The sequence below is a fragment of the Temnothorax nylanderi genome, unplaced genomic scaffold (assembly GCF_030848795.1).
Source record: "Temnothorax nylanderi isolate EJ_2023f unplaced genomic scaffold, tnyl_v1.0 TNYL_tig0550_pilon, whole genome shotgun sequence".
NCBI lineage: Eukaryota > Metazoa > Arthropoda > Insecta > Hymenoptera > Formicidae > Temnothorax > Temnothorax nylanderi.
In genome coordinates, this window is record NW_027249612.1 from 34,119 (window position 1) to 53,574 (window position 19,456).

Here is a 19,456-nt window from a genome sequence, read left to right on the forward strand (position 1 = left end):
TCCTGGAGTGACAGCGACAAGGCATAATCGGTCTAAGCAATATCTTTGAATTGGCTGAACAGAATGGAAAATCCTTTTACACGATTAAAGTACGCACAAAAATGTAGAGGGCTGTACATGATTTTTTCTGATAAACTAAAAAAAATTTTATTTTTATAAATATTGTCTTCACCTGACGACAATATTTGCTTTATACAAAAATTCTGCAGTTTTTCTATAGAAAATAGTGATGCAGCCCTCTACAAAAAACTGTCAGGAATAATATCGTGCAATTAGAAGTAAGATTTGAAGCCTAAAAAAAAAGATATTACTTAGACCAGTGGAAGATGCAAGGTTAGGTGCTATCCTTGTCTATATCCTTGTCTATACAAGGACAGATATAGTCGGTGAGCACTTCTTTATCGACGCTGATCGAGTTCGCCTGCGGCTCCAGCATCCCCTTAATCGGGTTTAAAGCCTTGTGTACACGATACTAGAAATCGATCCGAGTTTCGGTTTAAGCCAATCAACTTGCAGCTCTTACAGAAAAGCAGCAGTTCCGCGTCGAATGAGCCGTATGAAAGTCAATTTGATTGATAAATAATATTTATCCATCAAATTACCGAGCTAACGTCACGGGGTCATTCGACCAATGGCGTGAGCGTACGGTTATTTCTATTTTTTAGGAAAACGATTGACCACCAAACGTTTTAACAATGATATTCGTGACCACCAAACGATTCCGCGTCGAATGAGCCGTATGAAAGTCAATTTGATTGATAAATAATGTTTATCCATCAAATTACCGAGCTAACGTCACGGAGTCGTACGACCAATGGCGTGAGAGTACGGTTTTTCCTATTTTCTGGGAAAACGGTTGACCACCAAACGTTTTAATAACGATATTCGTGACCACCAAACGATTCCGCGTCAAACGAGCCGTATGAAAGTCAATTTGAGTGACAAATACAATTTTTCTGATTAATAGCACAGAGTCATACGACCAATGGCGTGAGCGTACGGTTTTTCCTATTTTCTGGGAAAACAGTTGATCATTAAACGTTTTAATGACGATATTCGTGACCACCAAACGATTCCGCGTCGAATGAGCCGTATGAAAGTCAATTTGATTGATAAATAATATTTATCCATCAAATTACCGAGCTAACGTCACGGGGTCATTCGACCAATGGCGTGAGCGTACGGTTATTTCTATTTTTTAGGAAAACGATTGACCACCAAACGTTTTAACAATGATATTCGTGACCACCAAACGATTCCGCGTCGAATGAGCCGTATGAAAGTCAATTTGATTAATAAATAATGTTTATCCATCAAATTACCGAGCTAACGTCACGGAGTCGTACGACCAATGGCGTGAGAGTACGGTTTTTCCTATTTTCTGGGAAAACGGTTGACCACCAAACGTTTTAATAACGATATTCGTGACCACCAAACGATTCCGCGTCGAATGAGCCCTATCAAAGTCAATTTGGGTGACAAATACAACTTTCCTGATTAATGGCACAGAGGTGATATGTCCGGCATTATGCGCATACGGTTTTTTCTATTTTCTGGGAAAACGGTTGACCACCAAACGTTTTACTGGTGATATTCGTGACCACCAAACGATTCCGCGTCGAATGAGCTATAAAAAAGTTAAATTGGTTGAAAAAAAAAAATTGTCCGGCTAACTTCACACCGGAAATTTCATTTTGATTTTACAGGAAAACGGCTAACCACCAAACGATCGGACTAGACTACCAAAGACCACCAAACGACCACCAATCGATACCAATTAATGAAAGTTCGTTACGTTGAAGTTGTCCGGCTAACTTCATAGAGGTAACTTCATTGAGGTGGCCACTATGCGTCTTTTCCGTTTTTTCCTATAGGTAAATGTTGGCAACATTGCTTGTTGTTACTGATACACTTTGTAATTATTTTCTTTCTCTGATTGTAATAAAGTAAAGCGGCAAGTTTAACTTAATGATGAAAAACAATAGTTTAGTAACCATACGCACACACATTAGCTATTACGAAAGTTGTTTTTACTTCCTTGTGTGGTCGTGTGCCATCATTTATTCTGTATATCAATTTTATTTGGCAAATAATTGTAAGAATATAAAGAGAGGAAAAAAGAAAAAAGAGAATTAAACTGTTATAATATTAATAATTTTAGTTATGTGTGATTTATATTTTCAGATTTCAATGACTATTACGATGCATATGGTGATTTTGATTCAGGATGGATTTGGGTTGGAAAGAAACGAGACATCTCCGATCAAGAGTGGCTTGTATGGCTCACATTAGTGAATAGATTGATACCTTATATTTTCATCCATCATTTTATCAGTCAAATTATTAAAGTTAATAGTAACAATATGGTATAATAATTATATGCAAAATATATAGTAGAAAATAAGTAATATTAAAAGAAAATAACAAAGATATTTTTCAGATATTATGCTATTGGTATATCTTATCGTCTATCATTTTTCTCTATCACTATTTGGGTACATTGAGCATGTTATGTGCAGTACTGCAACCTAGTTTTTTACATATATTAACACATATATGTAGTAAGAATACAGCATGGATTATACATATTTTGTATCTATTTGTAATACACATATTAAAAATACCAAATGGGACTTTTCAAAGTTGGCTAGGAATCACTGATGAGAAGCATTATATTTTAACACTTCTAATGTGTTGGATACATTTAAGAAGTATCAGTCACAATATGGATAGCATTGATGACCAATTCTCCAATTCAAATAATTTTATTCAGAAATTAGCATATTGCTTGTACTTGCCTACATTATTTTTAGGACCACTTATTTTGTATCATGAATTTGTGGAATCTGTATGTATGAGTAATTATATTATATATCATAAAGAATCACGAAATTCTATAATAGATTTTATTTTTCAGATTAATCACCCACATGAATATTGGAATTATCAAAGGCTTCTAACTTTTATATTAAATTTAGTTAGATACATGTTCTGGTTATATGTGACCGAATTGTTGCTACATTTTATTTATATAAATGCTATACAATATCACTCACAGGTAATAAGTCTTTTTATATACAAGATATACATCATATTTATATATAAGAATATATTTTATTTTTTGTACAGGTTGTGCAGAATTTAAATTCTTGGGCACTGTATGGTTTAGGATATTGCATGGGACAATTTTTTTTGAATAAATATGTTGTAATCTATGGAACATGCAGTAGTTTATGTTATTTAGATAACATAAAAGCACCATCGCAACCTAAATGCATAGCTAGGATTCATTTATATTCCGACATGTGGAAACATTTTGATAGAGGATTATACAAATTTCTTATAAGGTAAGTTTAATTTATTTTTTAAAATTGATTAAATTTATCTACTAGACATATATCTTCTATTACACTAATTAATAAGAAAATTACATATATTTCATTATAATACAGACTCTTCTTAATATTCTAATATTGCTTACAGATATATTTATGTTCCAATACAAAAATCACAAAAATATAGATATTTTGGAAAACTGTTTGCATCATTTTCATGTTTTACATTTGTCTTTATATGGCATGGAATACAAATGAACATCTTTATTTGGACATTGCTCAATTTTATAGGAATAGTAATTGAAGATATAGGAGTATCAATTGGAAAAAGTAAACAATATCATAAAATACAAAATATGTATTTATCTTCAAGAAATACTAAAAGACTTCATTGCATGCTAGCAAGCCCTCTTTTAGCAATATCAGCCATATCTAATTTCTATTTTTTGGGTGGACGAGAAATTGGAAATATCTTTACAGAGAATATATTATATGGCAAGTTCATTATATCATAAGTTTTTATTTTCCATATATTTTGTTCAATATATAGAGAGATTATATCTATTATCATTTTATAAATGTGTTTTATATTATTATTAATGTGTTCTATATTATTATTAATGTATTTTATATTATTATTAATTTTTATAGTTTTACAAATAATCGAATATTGCAAAAGTATTCTTGTACTTTTAAAAAATCAAAATTAAGATGTCAATTTTTGTCTATAGGATCCTGGAAAAGTCTATCTATTCTGCTGTTCTTTCTTTATTGCTGTTGCCACGTTTCAGTAGATGTTAAAAGCTGGGAATTACGCCATATTAGAAGATAATGTAATGCTTCGAAAATTTGTCTACTAAATAAATGTTTGTACATAGATTGGTACAAATTTGATCTGACGCCTTAAATGAAGGACAAAAACATATTTGTGAGAAGTTAAAATGTCAGTTTAAAAGTTAATAATTTTTTTAAATGTTCTTTTAATTCTTGTTTAAATATTTTGCAGGAATATGAAAAAATATTTTTATAATCAAACAGACTTAAAAATTAGGAGAACATTTTTTAGGAATTTTATTTTTTAAGTAAAAATATGTAAATAAATTACAATTGCAATTCTTGTTAGGTCTCTAAAATATAACAAAAATCACTAATTATCATGAATAAATGACATTTTATATTATAAAATTTTATGTGGTTTCTTTATTAGCCTCTTTTTAAAAAAATTTATATATCTTGAAGTACAAAAATAAAAGATTCTTATATGCAAATATATGAGGGTTTGTACGATGCTCAGTACGAAAGTAATGCTTCCTAACATTTTTTTTTTCAAATCTGGCGCTATAGAAAATTTTGCGTTTCAATGAGTTGTTATTTGAAGTCTCTAGTTGAATTATGTTGAGTAGTATTGTAATCATGCTACAATATTGGGTGCTTTCCAGCAAGGACACGCTGTGTTACACTGTGCTACACCGTGTAAAATACTTGTTGGAATGCAGTTTAGTTTTGTAGTGTAACACCAGAGTGCATTATAGTTTTCCATTCTTATTTTTACGAGTATTTAGCGTATATCTATAATAGACTTATGATTTTAAATAATTATAAAATTATAAAGCCCTGTGCACAATAGAACACATACTAGGAATAAGAATATATATTAAATATTAGGATATATAATAAATATAGAAATATTCCTGTAATAAATATTAAATATTAAGGTGATACTGGAGTCGTCTGTATAACCGATAAAATTACCATTTTCTATGTTATCGACCTATATCTGTCCCCGAGCAGAAATTCGATCAGGGGTGTAATAACGCCCTTAGCAGGTTATCCCTAATGCAAATCAGGTCCCGGATAGGAAATCCTGGTGGAGGCCATATCAGAAATGTAACGCTATTTTCCGTTAGAAACCTGACAGGGCTGAAAAGTCAGGTTCTTATCAGGCTGTTTTTCAGGCCCCTAAAGGGAATAATTGCATTATACATGCCTGATATGGCCTATAGGCAGGTCCGTAAAGTTAGGTCCTTATCAGGCTGTTTTTCAGGCCCCTAAAGAGAATTGCATTATACATGCCTGATGTGAACTAGGTCAGGCTGTACCTTATCAAAACCTAATTTTACATTATTGCCTGATTATATCCTGATTAAACTTCTACTTTAATTTAATATTTAATATATAATAATAAATATTTTTTAAAGTTATTTCGCTAATTGTTAATATAATATTTACTAACAACTGATCAGATAAAGTTAATTAAAAGATTTATTTAAATGTATACAGAAACTATAGGTACACATATATTTAAAGGAATAATATTATATTTTAAAGGAATATAATTTTAACACATATATTTTAAAAGATGAATAATATATAATATATAAAATATTTTTTAAAACGACATCACGTTTTTATTCTTTCGGCTTTCGTTTATTTCTCTTCCCATCTCAGTCTTTATCGTTATTAATTATACTGCGCGCTTGAAAAAATTTGTTGTTCTTTGCTGGCGATGACTTGTCACGAGCTCTATATTCCGTTATAAATAGCATCTGAAATATAATGTATAGTTGTATGTTACTAAAAAAGCAAACAAATACTTTATATTACTAATATATAGTGATTTACAAGAAAAATACTTGATTTACAAGAAAAAGAAACCACTTTTGTAAAAGATGCTTTGCTACGTCTGTTAAAAAATAATTAAAGATCATAAATTGTTCAAACAATCCGTGCTTATACACACATACAATTATATTTTAATAAAATTACTAAAAGTGGACTTTGTTTTATAAGAAGTTTTATTTTAATTATTTTTTGTATATATGTAAATATATAGAGAGATGTTGCCGTAAATTTTATATGATTAATTTGACAATTATGTATAATTACTGACAATTAAACATAATACTGTATTTAAAATTATGTATAATTGCCAATAAATATGCATAATAACAAATTAATAATATTTACAGTGACATATAAATATATAATCATATTTATATAAGTTGTATGCAAAATATAAATTTACCTTTCATGCATTCACCAAAAGTAGTGTCTTTAATTAGCGATATACGACGATCGTAGTCCCCGACCTGACAGATCAAGATACGCCAAAGCTTGTGCGTTACTTACGTCCACGACTACGACTGTCATATGTGCTTTGGCCCTAAAACATTACTTAAGACGGTCTTGAAATAAGATCCAACTTATGAATACTAGCCTTAATATTGAGTTTTTGCAATACCGTCTTTCAGATACGATAACCGTCTTTCAATTGTTCATGTACATACATAAGTGAATGTATTTGAACAATTCAGATACGGTTACGGTTTATCTGAAAGACGGTATTGCAAAGACTCTTTAATATCGTTCAAATTAAGCACTCATACAGCCTACAACATGGCTGACCGTCACGTGATCGATTACCACTGCATCAAAGAAACAGACAGCAACTGTCGTAACTGTATGTATGTAGTAACTGTGGAGTAATATGGTAGCTCTCAGAGCCAACATGATTGCGTCTGATGTGATTGTAGATGTTAAAAATTTTTGTTCGTAATGTAAACAAGAAGCTTACAAGTGACAGTTCCGCCAAATAACGTGTGCATCGATGAGAAGCAAACGTGCGATGAAAAGTAAAGCTGTTACGCGCAATACGTTTCTCATGTTTCGTTATCTATCATTAAATTCGATGAACACATATTTCGGGTGTGGAGTGTCGTTTGTATTGGATCGACGTTATATCATCGATTGACAGACGGTGGTGGCTATTGTCATACTTGTCGTCGTGTATTGATTTCAACGATCGCCGCGTTTACACTATGTTCGCAACTCTGAAGAACAAGATACGTGAGGAGATCGGCAGTGACGTGTCTACCGTTGTCAAGAACGCTGGAAGTATACGCGGCATTAATTCCAAACACGTGTCCCAGGTAAATACAAAGTCACTGAATATCGTCAGTGCACATTTCAAGCTTTAAAGGCTGGTCTACAATACGTGGAGTAAGCCTGGAGTAAGGAGTAACAATCTTGGCATAAAATGCTTAAAACGATTTCGTCTAGAACGGTGAAGTAAGCGTAGAAATCACAATATAGGACTGTTTTCTAAAATACACTGCCAGCGCTGCAAATTTATAGTTTACGTTAACGTATAGTATATACTATAGACTTGTAACGCTAGCAGTGAATTTGCTAGCATTTTTGAAACACAGCCTAGGTCGCGTTGTTGACGAAAGAGGTTATGTTGTTGTCACTGCGTAAACGTATTAAGGACGTTCTCTTGTGATAGTCCCTCTCAAAAGTTCCGCGCGCCGGGCGAAAGAAACTGCTGTACGCAGCGCCTCTCTGGAGAGGGAAACTTTTTACTATGACTGTACGCGCACACATAGCGACGCTCTATCTGTATATACGCCCATACTAGCTTACGTCGAGGATACGGCAACACTGCGCCTCAAGCTCAGAGTTGCGCGCGCAGTAAAAGCAACGAATGTATAGCCGCCAAGCTCCGAGCCTAACCTCTATCATTCTGTGTTGTGTAAAAAATTCCACTCAATTTCGCATTTCAAACGGCAGGTTTGCCAGGAAAAAGGCAGAAGAGATTAAAAAAAAGAAACTTACAGCTATGTCTGCAGTTAAAAAAAAAACGTATTCAGAAAATAAATAAAATGATTTATACATAATTGACCTTTATTTTGTGAATAAAAAATTTATTTATAACTGGAATAGAAAAATAAAAACTATCTATTACAATATTGGTAATGTGGATTATAATCAGAATATTCAGAATGTAACATTTTATTTTATTCTTATTTATTACAATATGTAACATATTTTATTTTATTTCTAAGCGCTTTTATCTTTTATAATTTTTGGTTTTCTATCACCATTTTAGTTTTCTATCACATTTTATTTTATTTCTAAAAATGGAGGAGAAGAGGGTGTGTACACTTTTTACACTGCAAAATGTGAACCATATTGTATTAACTTAGTAATAATTTTATTTATAGCTTTTTTATCTTTCGTAATTTTTGGTTTTCCATTTTCACATTTTGCAGTGCAAAAGGTGTACACAGCCTTTTCTCCTCCATTTTTATACACTTCTTTCAAGTTCTCAAAACTGATATTTTGTTTCGCCATCCTTTTCAATAAATCTCGGGAAACAACACCTTTTAATAAATGTAACTTTTCTAAATTTGCCTTAATGGTATCATATTCTAATTGATCTGATAGACAAGTTTCGTATGGTTTCATGTATTTTAATAAATCATCTTCTTTTTTAAGAAATTTAATTAACTTCTGAAGAACTGAACATCGAAAGTTGCATTATGAAAGTTTTCCAGAACGTCAGGACCTAAAATGTCTTGAGCTAATGTTGACAATTTAAACAATCCTGGACCTTTCCGTTCTGGAAAAGCTTTTTTGAAAACTGTCAACGTGTCAACAAATCCAACTATATTAGTAAAATCTAAGTGAACATTATTTTTAACCATTGCTCTGAGTAGTCGCGGAACATCGAACTTAGCGTTATGTGCGACGAGTACATTCATTTTCTCTGAACAACTTAAAAATCGATTAAGAGCAATTAAAGCATCTTTTATATGAATCGTGGAAACTACTTCATTATTTAAATGCAAATGTCCTTCTATAATACTTAAACCTGTTATATTCATTGCAGCAGGTGAGATAGGTTGCGTCGGGGTTACATAAACATTGAATTCGCGATTTTCTGATATTGCAGCTATTTGTAAAATGTCGTCAGTCATACTTAGACCACCAGTTTCAAGATCAAAATAAATTACATTATAAGCAAAAGATACTGATTCGGTAACAGTTGTTTGTGTAGGTGTTACATTCATACCACAATTCGATACATTCATACCACAATTCGATTTATATGTTACACCTTCTGAACTCTCCATTTTTTTTCTTAACTGTTCTCTCTTTATTACTAATTCAAGTCTCCGTAATTTTTTTTCTTTAGTAGATTCTCTTATTGCTCTTGCCCTTCTTTTCTTATCATATGTAATAGCATATTTAGCTGTGTGAGTGCCCGGTGACAATTGCAATTTTTTTTTAATATCTAAAATTGAAGCTTCGCCGTCATTTTTTGTGCATACTGCACTCGCAACACGGAAATCTGCTGCAGCGCTTTTACTGTGACATACGTTTTTATGCGCTTTGTGGGCTATAATATTATTTACGCTTTCATTTGTCTGACTAGAAGCTGCGACAGAAAACTTTCGAGCGTTATTAGCGTATTTAGAAAACAACGCATATAAGGCTGCATATAATTGTTCATCTTTTAGCTGTATTGTTTGTACTCCGGAATTATTTCCCCGCCTGCACCAGTTACCGCAATTTTCGTGTTGATTATAAATGTGATCGGGAATACTCCGGATGGCACTTGCAAGCTCTGCAGTTTTACCTTTGTTCTGCGAGATTGCATAAGCAAAACATTTTTTTAAATGTGGAATTGCACCTTTTTTATTTAATTCTTTATGACTTTTTACTAACTCGTACAATTCTTTTCCGAAATTTTTTACTAAATGATTTTTATCTGCTAATTTGTACATAACTTCGGAATTTTCTTTTCGCACAGCTGCTATTGTGCTACTATCCTCGTCGCCAATAACAACTCGAACTTTCAAGCCTACATCTTTTAGTACTTGGCTGTGATTAATCAGTTGCGCTCCAGCATCCGCCTCCATAGCTTTTGCGCTTCCGTGATAATTTTTGCGGCAGTCATGATCTGCTTTATCATGTCCCCGGTCACATAATGCACACTTCCTATTGCGAGTAGCATAATCCAGAATCTTTCCACTCAAAAATCCGATGATTATTCCATAACCATTAAGGCTATCGTAGCTTCTTCCATTGCCTCTCTTGGTCCATCCCATGTCGTATGAAATTATAATATTTACTATATCTAATAATGCTGCATCCAACTCACAATTTAGATTATTATTGATGTCGGAGGATTCAAGGATTTGTAAATTAGGATAGATGTCATCAACTATTTCTGGCGGCCTATAAAAAAGTAAATAAATAGCAAATTATAAAAACATACAAAATGAAGTAGATTACAATGAAGATTTTATTTATGATTTCGTGTACTTAAAAAGTAGATATAAAAAAATAGTGTAAATTTCAGGATCACACGATGGATGATTTCTTCAAAATAAAATAAGATTAAAGTCAGTAAAATACATTGTTATACGTACAGTACATTTTTGGTACAAATCAGAGTAATCGAAGAAATCATCTTATAATAATTTTTTATGCGTCTACACATTTTTGACACAAGTCAGTAAAATAGATTGTTATATATATACAGTACATTTTTGGTACATATCAGAGTAATCGAAGAAATCATCTATCATACAGTACTATTGATACTTTTAACTTTTTCATTAGAATAATAATCTTATTATGTAATATTTTTAAAAATATAGTAGAATACATTTAAACATTTTTCATTAGCTTAAGGTAACATTCTGACTAAAAAATTTTTTTTCCTTCTTTTATGTTACCTTAATCATAAAAAGCTGTTGATTATTTACAATTATGTTCTTGCATGCATGTTGTATAACTACAATTATGTAATTACTGTAAAAAAAGTATCAATTACAATTCTTCACATAATCTCTTGACATTCTGGATGACAAGACGTCTCTCCTCTTCTGCAGCTCGTCTACAACTTTCTTTTGCAGCCTTTTCAATTGCTGGTCCTACTTCTCGTTCGTACCGTTTGTACAAGTCATTTGATATTGTTGGGATATTCATAACAGCCAGTAACTTATTCAATCCAGTACAGCCCATACCAGAATGTACAGCACCTGTCAAAAAGCATTTGAGGTTATTTTCAATATATATAATTAATAATTAAATAATGTATTCAACTTTATAACAGATGAATTATTATGTATCTAAAAGTAACAACGGACTTACCAAATACAGCTGCTGAATTGATGTCAGAGTAAATACGTTGTTGAGCTTGACACTCATGCTCTTTATTGGTACGAACTTCATTAATTCTTTTGCATTTATCACAACAGATAATTAAAGTAGAATCAAGTCCTGTATATTTTTCTTTCAAGACTTTATCTAAGTATAGGTATTCATTGCACTTCGAACATCTCAAATTTTTTGCAAGTACTTTGAGGTCTACGATGCGTTTCCCCTCACAGACATTTTCATCGCATTCACATAAAATATTCTGAATACGTCTTTTTTTAACTGCAGACATGGCTGTAAGTTTCTTTTTTTTTACTCTCTTCTGCCTTTTTCCTGGCAAACCTGCCGTTTGAAATGCGAAATTGAGTGGAATTTTTTACACAACACAGAATGATAAAGGTTAGGCTCGGAGCTTGGCGGCTATACATTCGTTGCTTTTACTGCGCGCGCAACTCTGAGCTTGAGGCGCAGTGTTGCCGTATCCTCGCCGTAAGCTAGTATGGGCGTATATACAGATAGAGCGTTGCTATGTGTGCGCGTACAGTCATAGTAAAAAGTTTCCCTCTCCAGAGAGGCGCTGCGTACAGCAGTTTCTTTCGCCGGCGCGCGGAACTTTTGAGAGGGACTATCACAAGAGAACGTCCTTAAGTGTAAAAGGACCATCTACATATATCTACAATAGCCGTAAGAGTATGCAGTAAGACGTAAGCAGTAAGCTACTGACTAATCGAATAAGTAACATTTACTTCGCCAGTCAATAATTAACACAATTAAGAATTTAATTGACTATACTGGCGATGATTATAATCGTGGTAACGATTATAATCGTCGTGACAAATCGTCACAGAGTTTCGACCAAGGATTCTGGTCATTCTAAAGTTGATGTAATTTTAGATGCTTATAATATAAGCATCTTAATTTTACCACGATTATAATCATTGCCAGTATAGTCAATTAAATTCTTAATTGTGTTACTGACTAATTTTTACAATTCAAGAATAATCGACTGTGGTTGGTCAATAGCTTACTGCTTACGTCTAAAGGTCGTGGCACATAGAAAAACTTAAGCAGTAAAACTTAAAGGGATCCTATAGTGGCAGTAATTACCGACATTTAGTTAAAAGCAAACCACTTTTAATTGGCTTTACGGAATTGCAAAATTCTTGTACAGAATTAAAGTACGCACAAAAATGTAGGGGGCTAGTGTCGGTTTTACATCAAAAACGAAAAAAAAATTAAAAATTTGGGCACATAGAGCTGTCACTAACGACGATATTTGCTTATACAAAAATACTGCAGTTTATATATACAAAATGAGATACTAGCCCTCTAGGGAAAACGTTGAAGAACAATATCGTGCAATTACAACTACGATAGAAGTCTAAAAAAAAGTGTCATGCTTTTAACTTTTATGCTGGGTCTACAATGCGAGTCGCAAAGTCGTGAGTCGCAAGAATTGACCAATCACAGTCGAATTTGAGGAGAATAATCGACTGTGATTGGTCAATTCTTGCGACTCACGACTTTGCGACTCGAATTGTAGACCCAGCATTATATGTGCAAAAGCACATGCAGGTTGATAGGATAAGCAGTATTGCGTGTAGCGAGAGATGGCGCAGCAATTGAACAAGGACAGATGTAGGCTGTTGTCTATGTGTTTTTAAAAGGAACTAATTCTTTAGTAGAATTTTATTGATTCATATGATCATTTGACACTAAAATAAGTTAAAAAACGAAAATGCTATTAAATTAAGGGGTGCACTTCTGAGATATTAACAAAAAATATCATTTTCCATTGTTTTCAAAATATCTCGAAAACGACGCAAAATACGAAAAAAGTACAAGAGAACTTTTTTGTAGGAAATAAAATTTTGCATCGAATACGTATATAAAAAATTTCTTTCCGATATCGGAAACCCAAGAAATAAAATTAAAACGAAATTAAAAAATAGCGAAAATTTGGGGAAAAATATTTTTTTTACATTTTTGCGTACAACTTCTTTTCTAGCAGTCTAACCGATTTTTTCGTTCTGAGATAAAAGAAAGTAGACATTCTAACGAAAAAAACGCGAGGTCAAAAACATTTTTACGATCAATAGTGACCGAGATATCGTTCACGCAAGTTGAATGGTTTTAGTCGGTTTTTCAGTGTTTTGCTATTATTTTAATTTAATGTTATTTAAACTGGTTTTTTTGCAATTATCAATGAAAATACATAACTTTTATGCGTTATCTACAATAACCGTAAGAGTATGCAGTGAGGCATAAGCAGTAAGATATGGAAATTGAAAATTGTTTAGTTGTGCCTGAAAAAGACTTTTTTAAAGAAATATATATGTTTTCGTTAATAATTGTAAAAAAAAACCAGTTTAAATAACATTAAATTAAAATAAAAGCAAAACACTGAAAAACCGACTAAAACCATTCAACTTGCGTGAACGATATCTCGGTCACTATTGGTCGTAAAAATGTTTTTAACCTCGCGTTTTTTTTGTTAGAATGTCTACTTTCTTTTATCTCAGAACGAAAAAATCGGTTAGACTGCTAGAAAAGAAGTTGTACGCAAAAATGTAAAAAAAATCTTTTTTCCCAAATTTTCGCTATTTTTTAATTTCGTTTTAATTTTATTTCTTGGGTTTCCGATATCGGAAAGAAATTTTTTATATACGTATTCGATGCAAAATTTTATTTCCTACAAAAAAGTTCTCTTGTACTTTTTTCGTATTTTGCGTCGTTTTCGAGATATTTTGAAAACAATGGAAAATGATATTTTTTGTTAATATCTCAGAAGTGCACCCCTTAATTTAATAGCATTTTTGTTTTTTAACTTATTTTAGTGTCGAATGATCGTATGAATCAATAAAATTCCACTAAAGAATTAGTTCCGAATGAGCGTCGTTTTTTAGCTCCAAGCAACAGCCTAATGCCTGTCGTTAGACAAGGACAGATATAGATATATAACATAGAAAACAGGATTAGAAATGTTGACATTATCGACATCGAGGAAGTTCGGCTTTCGCTATAGGATCCCCTTAAGGGGATCCTGCAGCCGTATGATTTATCGACATTATCGTTTTTAGATGGATCTTTTAATTGGCTTTATAGAATTGCAAAAATCTTTTACAGAATTAAAGTCCGCACAAAAATCTAAGGTAACAAACGCGATTTTATATCAAAAACACCAAAAAATTAAAAATATTACTTATTGGGGCACATACAGCTGTCACCTGACGACAATATTTGCTTAAAACAAAAATTCTGCAGTTTATACATACATAATGTTTATCATCCTCCCTTGGGAAAACATATAGGAATAATATCGTGCAAGTAGAAGTAAGATTCAATGCGTACAAAAAAAGATTCATCGAAATTTTATTTTAGTAATGCAAATACGGATGCAGGATGACAAGAAGAGCAGCAACAGTAGTTGCCGGATCTTGCGAGAGATGGCGAGCAATCGAACAAGGACAGATGTCATTTCGTTAGACAAAGACAGATATAGGGAAAACAAAATTAGAAAGGTTGACATTATCGACATCGAGGAAGTTCGCCTGTCACTGCAGGATCCCCTTAAGCAGTAAGCAAATCAGGGCGAAACTTCCGAATACGTCCATGCTCAGATTTAGGTCAAACTTTGTAAATAGATTCCTTTTAGATAAAAAAGACATATACCAAAAGGATTTTTTGCGACTCCAAAGTTTAGCAATTTTTTAAATATTTTTTCACATCACTTTCTTATGTCCTATGTATTATTGTACAACCTGTGTGAAGTTAGCACCCCATTTTTGAAATTTTGAAATTCTAAAAGTTGTTCCGGATTGTTCTAGACTTGTTCTAAATTGTTCCAGAAGATCAAATTTTTAAAATAAAAATGTTTGCGGAAAATTAATAAAAACGATTTTCTGACCTGGCACCCCATTTTTCGAAAATCGAACTTTTCAAGGTTGTTCTAGTTGTTCTAAACATTGTTCCAAAGTATTAATTCGATTGGTTAAACACTTTAGGAGATATTGAAAAAAGAAAAATTTTAAAAATAACAGTTTTTGGCCATTTATTCGTAAACAAAATGACTTACAAAACTGTCGATCTAGAACATATTTCTAACCGCGTAGAACAACTCAGAACAAAATTTTTAAGACCAGAACAAGAACCTAAAGGGTACTTTACTCTTCATCGGAAATATTATTTTTCGATTTTCTTCGTTAAAAATCTTGTTCCAGGCTTCCCGCTTTAAAACTATCGTGTTCTCTACTGGAACAACTCAGAACAAAATTTTTAAGACTAGAACAAGAACCTAAAGGGTACTTTACTCTTCATCGGAAATATTATTTTTCGATTTTCTTGGTTAAAAATCTTGTTCCAGGCTTCCCGCTTTAAAACTATCGTGTTCTCCACTGGAACAACTCAGAACAAAATTTTTAAGACCAGAACAAGAACCTAAAGGGTACTTTACTCTTCATCGGAAATATTATTTTTCGATTTTCTTCGTTAAAAATCTTGTTCTAGGCTTTCCGCTTTAAAACTATCGTGTTCTCCACTGGAACAACTCAGAACAAAATTTTTAAGACCAGAACAAGAACCTAAAGGATACTTTACTCTTCATCGGAAATATTATTTTTCGATTTTCTTGGTTAAAAATCTTGTTCCAGAGAACGATAGTTTTAAAGCGGGAAGCCTGGAACAAGATTTTTAACCAAGAAAATCGAAAAATAATATTTCCGATGAAGAGTAAAGTACCCTTTAGGTTCTTGTTCTGGTCTTAAAAATTTTGTTCTGAATTGTTCTACGCGGTTAGAAATATGTTCTAGATCGACAGTTTTGTAAGTCATTTTGTTTACGAATAAATGGCCAAAAACTGTTATTTTAAAAATTTTTCTTTTTTCAATATCTCCTAAAGTGTTTAACCAATCGAATTAATACTTTGGAACAATGTTTAGAACAACTAGAACAACCTTAAAAAGTTCGATTTTCGAAAAATGGGGTGCCAGGTCAGAAAATCGTTTTTATTAATTTTCCGCAAACATTTTTATTTTAAAAATTTGATCTTCTGGAACAATTTAGAACAAGTCTAGAACAACCCGGAACAACTTTTAGAATTTCAAAATTTCAAAAATGGGGTGCTAACTTCACACAGGTTATTGTACAGTCATTTTAAATGCTTATCCGAGAAACACATGTTTGCACACAGCTCTTGTCGTGAGCGAACTAACTCCAGTATATTACAAACCAAAACAGCTCTCAAGTAATGTAAGCAACCATAAAGTCATACCCGTCAAAGTCATAACATAAACATCATTGGCGAAACTTCAGAAAATCAGAAACGTTGTAAACCCATGTAACAACTCGTCTCGCGTGAAAAGTGTATGCGTGGAGGCAGTAGGTTCCGCCCTCCTGCGGGGGGCTTCATTATTGTTAAACTAGACACATAGTGTGCCTTCAAAGTACATATGCGTGGGCTTTCCACGCGTGGAAAGTTGTAAACCCATGTGGCACCTCGTTTCGCGTAGAAAGTGTGCGTGGAGGCAGTAGGTTCCGCCCCCCTGCGGGCCCTGCGGGGGGCTCCACTATTATTAAACTAGACACATAGTGTGCCTTCAAAATACATGCGTGGGCTTTCCACGCGTGAAAAGTTGTAAACCCATGTGGCACTTCGTTTTGCGTAGAAAGTGTATGCGCGAACCCATACAGCACAAAATGTTTTCAAAAAATATTTCTAAATATTTCTATAAAAATATTGCGAGAAACATTTTAAAATGGTTTTAGGAATATTTTAAAATGGTTTAAAAACCTTTTGTGGTAACATTTTTAAGAATATTTTAAGAATTTTTTAAAAATATTTTTAAAAATGTTCTTTTTTATCACCCAGGCAAAATTTTCTTAAATATTTGAAATATATTTTTGAAATATTAATTCAAATTTACGTATTTATTGTATCATAATCTTGTTTCAAAATATTTAAAAAATATTTTTATTTCTTATTGGTTTTATAATCTTTTTTCAAATATTTTTAAAAATATTTTTGAAATATTATGAAATATTCTTAATTAAGAAAGATGCATGGTAGTACATCTTTCCGTGTTAGTTTGCAACGACGCCGCTAGGCGGCGCATAATATGGTAAGACACTCGCAAGTAAATTTCAGTTGGGATCTAATATAAGCAGGCCTCCGGCAAAGTAAAATCATGACATTTGCGACACATATCTTCGCCAGCAATACAACGCAAGGCTTACCCAACACTACACACTGCGTTGCTATAAATATACAAAATATTTTCCAAAGTAAGATATAAAGATGTATATTTTTCAAATATTAAAAAAATCTTTCAAACTTGAAACAATTATTGCTGATTGGGTCAAACATATTTTATTTTTTGAAGCAATATTTCTAAAAGATTTTACAAATATTATTGAATATATTTATTTGCAATCTTTTAAAAATATTTTTAAAAGTATTTTTCTGACATGATCTGACGGACATAGAAACATTATAAAAATATTTTTGTAAATTATTTTAATCTTCCTAAAAAATATTTTGTGCTGTATGGGAAGGCAGCAAGTTAAAAATGTTAAAAAAGTTGCTAAACTTTGCAGTCACAAAAAATCCTTTTGGTATGTCTTTTTTATCTAAAAGGAATCTATTTACAAAGTTTCACCTAAATCGGAGCATGGACGTTTTCAGAAGAACAGCCCTTAAGTTTCACTGCCTACGTTTTTCTATGTGCCACGGCCTTAACTGCATTCTCTTACGGCTATAGGAAATAAAATTAATTTATTTCGCTACGCCCTTACGCCAGCTCTCTTAAACCGGAAATAGCCCTCTTACGCCTACTCTTACTCCTTACTCCACGTATTGTAGACCAGCCTTAATAATCAATTTGTTGGTTTATCGAATTCGAGACGGCGTTTTTAAGGTGCGTTTTCACTCATGTCGAGATGTAGGCGACATCGGGTGCGTTCGGTTTGGACGCTCACGCGCTGTAAGCGCTCACGCTTATAAGCGCTGTTTTCAATCGTTCGATTTGGTATCTGAGCGCTTACACAATAGTAAGAAATGTCGTTCGTTTTGGCAATGTAAGCGACTATGAGCACGTCAAAATGGCAGACGATAGGTTATTGTGTGTTATATTTGCACAAATAATAACATTATTAGAATTATTATTCGATGAGGAAGAATATTTAATTTTTAAAATAAACCCTTTTTTTTAGAATAAAGCGAGCAACATTTAATTTTATTGTACAAATTTTAAAACCTAAATTACTAACAAGGGAAGGGTCAACCCTCGGGGTCACCGATTTTGTCGAAATTTTACTAAAATGTAGTATTGATATAGAAGTGACAAATGCTGTACGGAGACGATGCGCTTCTCAACCGTTGCCGAGAAATCGCGATGTACTTATATTACAGTATACATCATATACAATATATTTATTATTATTATTATTACTTTTAGACAAAAAAATGTTTATAATTATAATTTTAAAATTGTGCATAAAATGTTCGTAAAATATTAGCGATTTTGAAAGTAAATAAAAAAATATATATATATTGGCGGGGATATTTACATAATATTAAAAAAATTGTATGTATATTTATTGGTTTATTTATTAGTTTTGTATAGGTATAAAAAAAAGGTTACAATAAAAAAAGGCGTACAAAAAGAGAATATTATAATAAAATGATTGCGATTATTCGTCGTCTTGCTCTGTAACTTTACAAACTTTAGAGTGATTGAAATAAAAAAAACAAGTGAAACATAGAACTGAATTACACCAAGCACACTTTATAAATCCAATTTTTTCGCAAGCACATTTTGTTTTTAATAACGAGACAGGAAAACACACGTCATTAACATTCAAAAAGCTCGGCCGTTTGCTCGTCAGTTTTGATGCAAACCATGCGTATTTAATCATAAGTGAAAATACCGGAGCATTTAACTGATGCAATATTAAAGAGTGAATTTTTATAACATCTTTACGAGATGCTATTTCTCTTTTTTCTTGTAGTAATATAGGAACCTTTTTTTATTGTAACCTTTTTTTTATACCTATACAAAACTAATAAATAAACCAATAAATATACATACAATTTTTTAAATATTATGTAAATATCCCCGCCAATATATATATATATTTTTATTTACTTTCAAAATCGCTAATATTTTACGAACATT

The 19,456-nt window shown here is 32.2% G+C and overlaps 2 protein-coding genes and 1 pseudogene across 10 annotated transcripts in view; 2 read left to right on the forward strand and 1 right to left on the reverse strand.

The window, feature by feature from the left end:
• Positions 1 to 1,556: 1,556 nt before the first annotated feature.
• Positions 1,557 to 4,520, forward strand: Rasp (protein-cysteine N-palmitoyltransferase Rasp). 9 transcript variants are annotated; one of them, XM_071723005.1, is made up of 7 exons: positions 1,899 to 2,095; positions 2,185 to 2,366; positions 2,441 to 3,058; positions 3,130 to 3,347; positions 3,484 to 3,665; positions 3,738 to 3,830; positions 4,067 to 4,520. In XM_071723005.1, the coding sequence occupies exons 1-7, from the start codon at positions 1,969 to 1,971 to the stop codon at positions 4,165 to 4,167; spliced, it is 1,521 nt and encodes a 506-aa protein (XP_071579106.1). In that variant the 5' UTR covers positions 1,899 to 1,968; the 3' UTR covers positions 4,168 to 4,520. The 9 variants fall into 9 exon arrangements, with proteins under 9 accessions (XP_071579110.1, XP_071579111.1, XP_071579106.1 ...); XM_071723004.1 differs by having other exon boundaries at positions 2,441 to 2,848; positions 2,918 to 3,058; positions 3,484 to 3,830; positions 4,067 to 4,214; XM_071723009.1 differs by lacking the exon at positions 1,899 to 2,095 and adding an exon at positions 1,557 to 1,874 and having other exon boundaries at positions 3,484 to 3,830; positions 4,067 to 4,214.
• A 1,059-nt stretch (positions 4,521 to 5,579) lies between these two features.
• On the reverse strand, positions 5,580 to 12,718 carry LOC139783848 (uncharacterized; annotated as a pseudogene).
• LOC139783851 (uncharacterized) overlaps positions 7,130 to 19,456 on the forward strand; it is a 28,782-nt gene continuing 16,455 nt past the window's right edge. Inside the window, exon 1 of the mRNA XM_071723012.1 lies at positions 7,130 to 7,264. Within this exon, the coding sequence (XP_071579113.1) occupies positions 7,154 to 7,264 (111 nt within the window). The 5' untranslated portion in view covers positions 7,130 to 7,153. The remainder of the gene's footprint in view (positions 7,265 to 19,456) is intronic.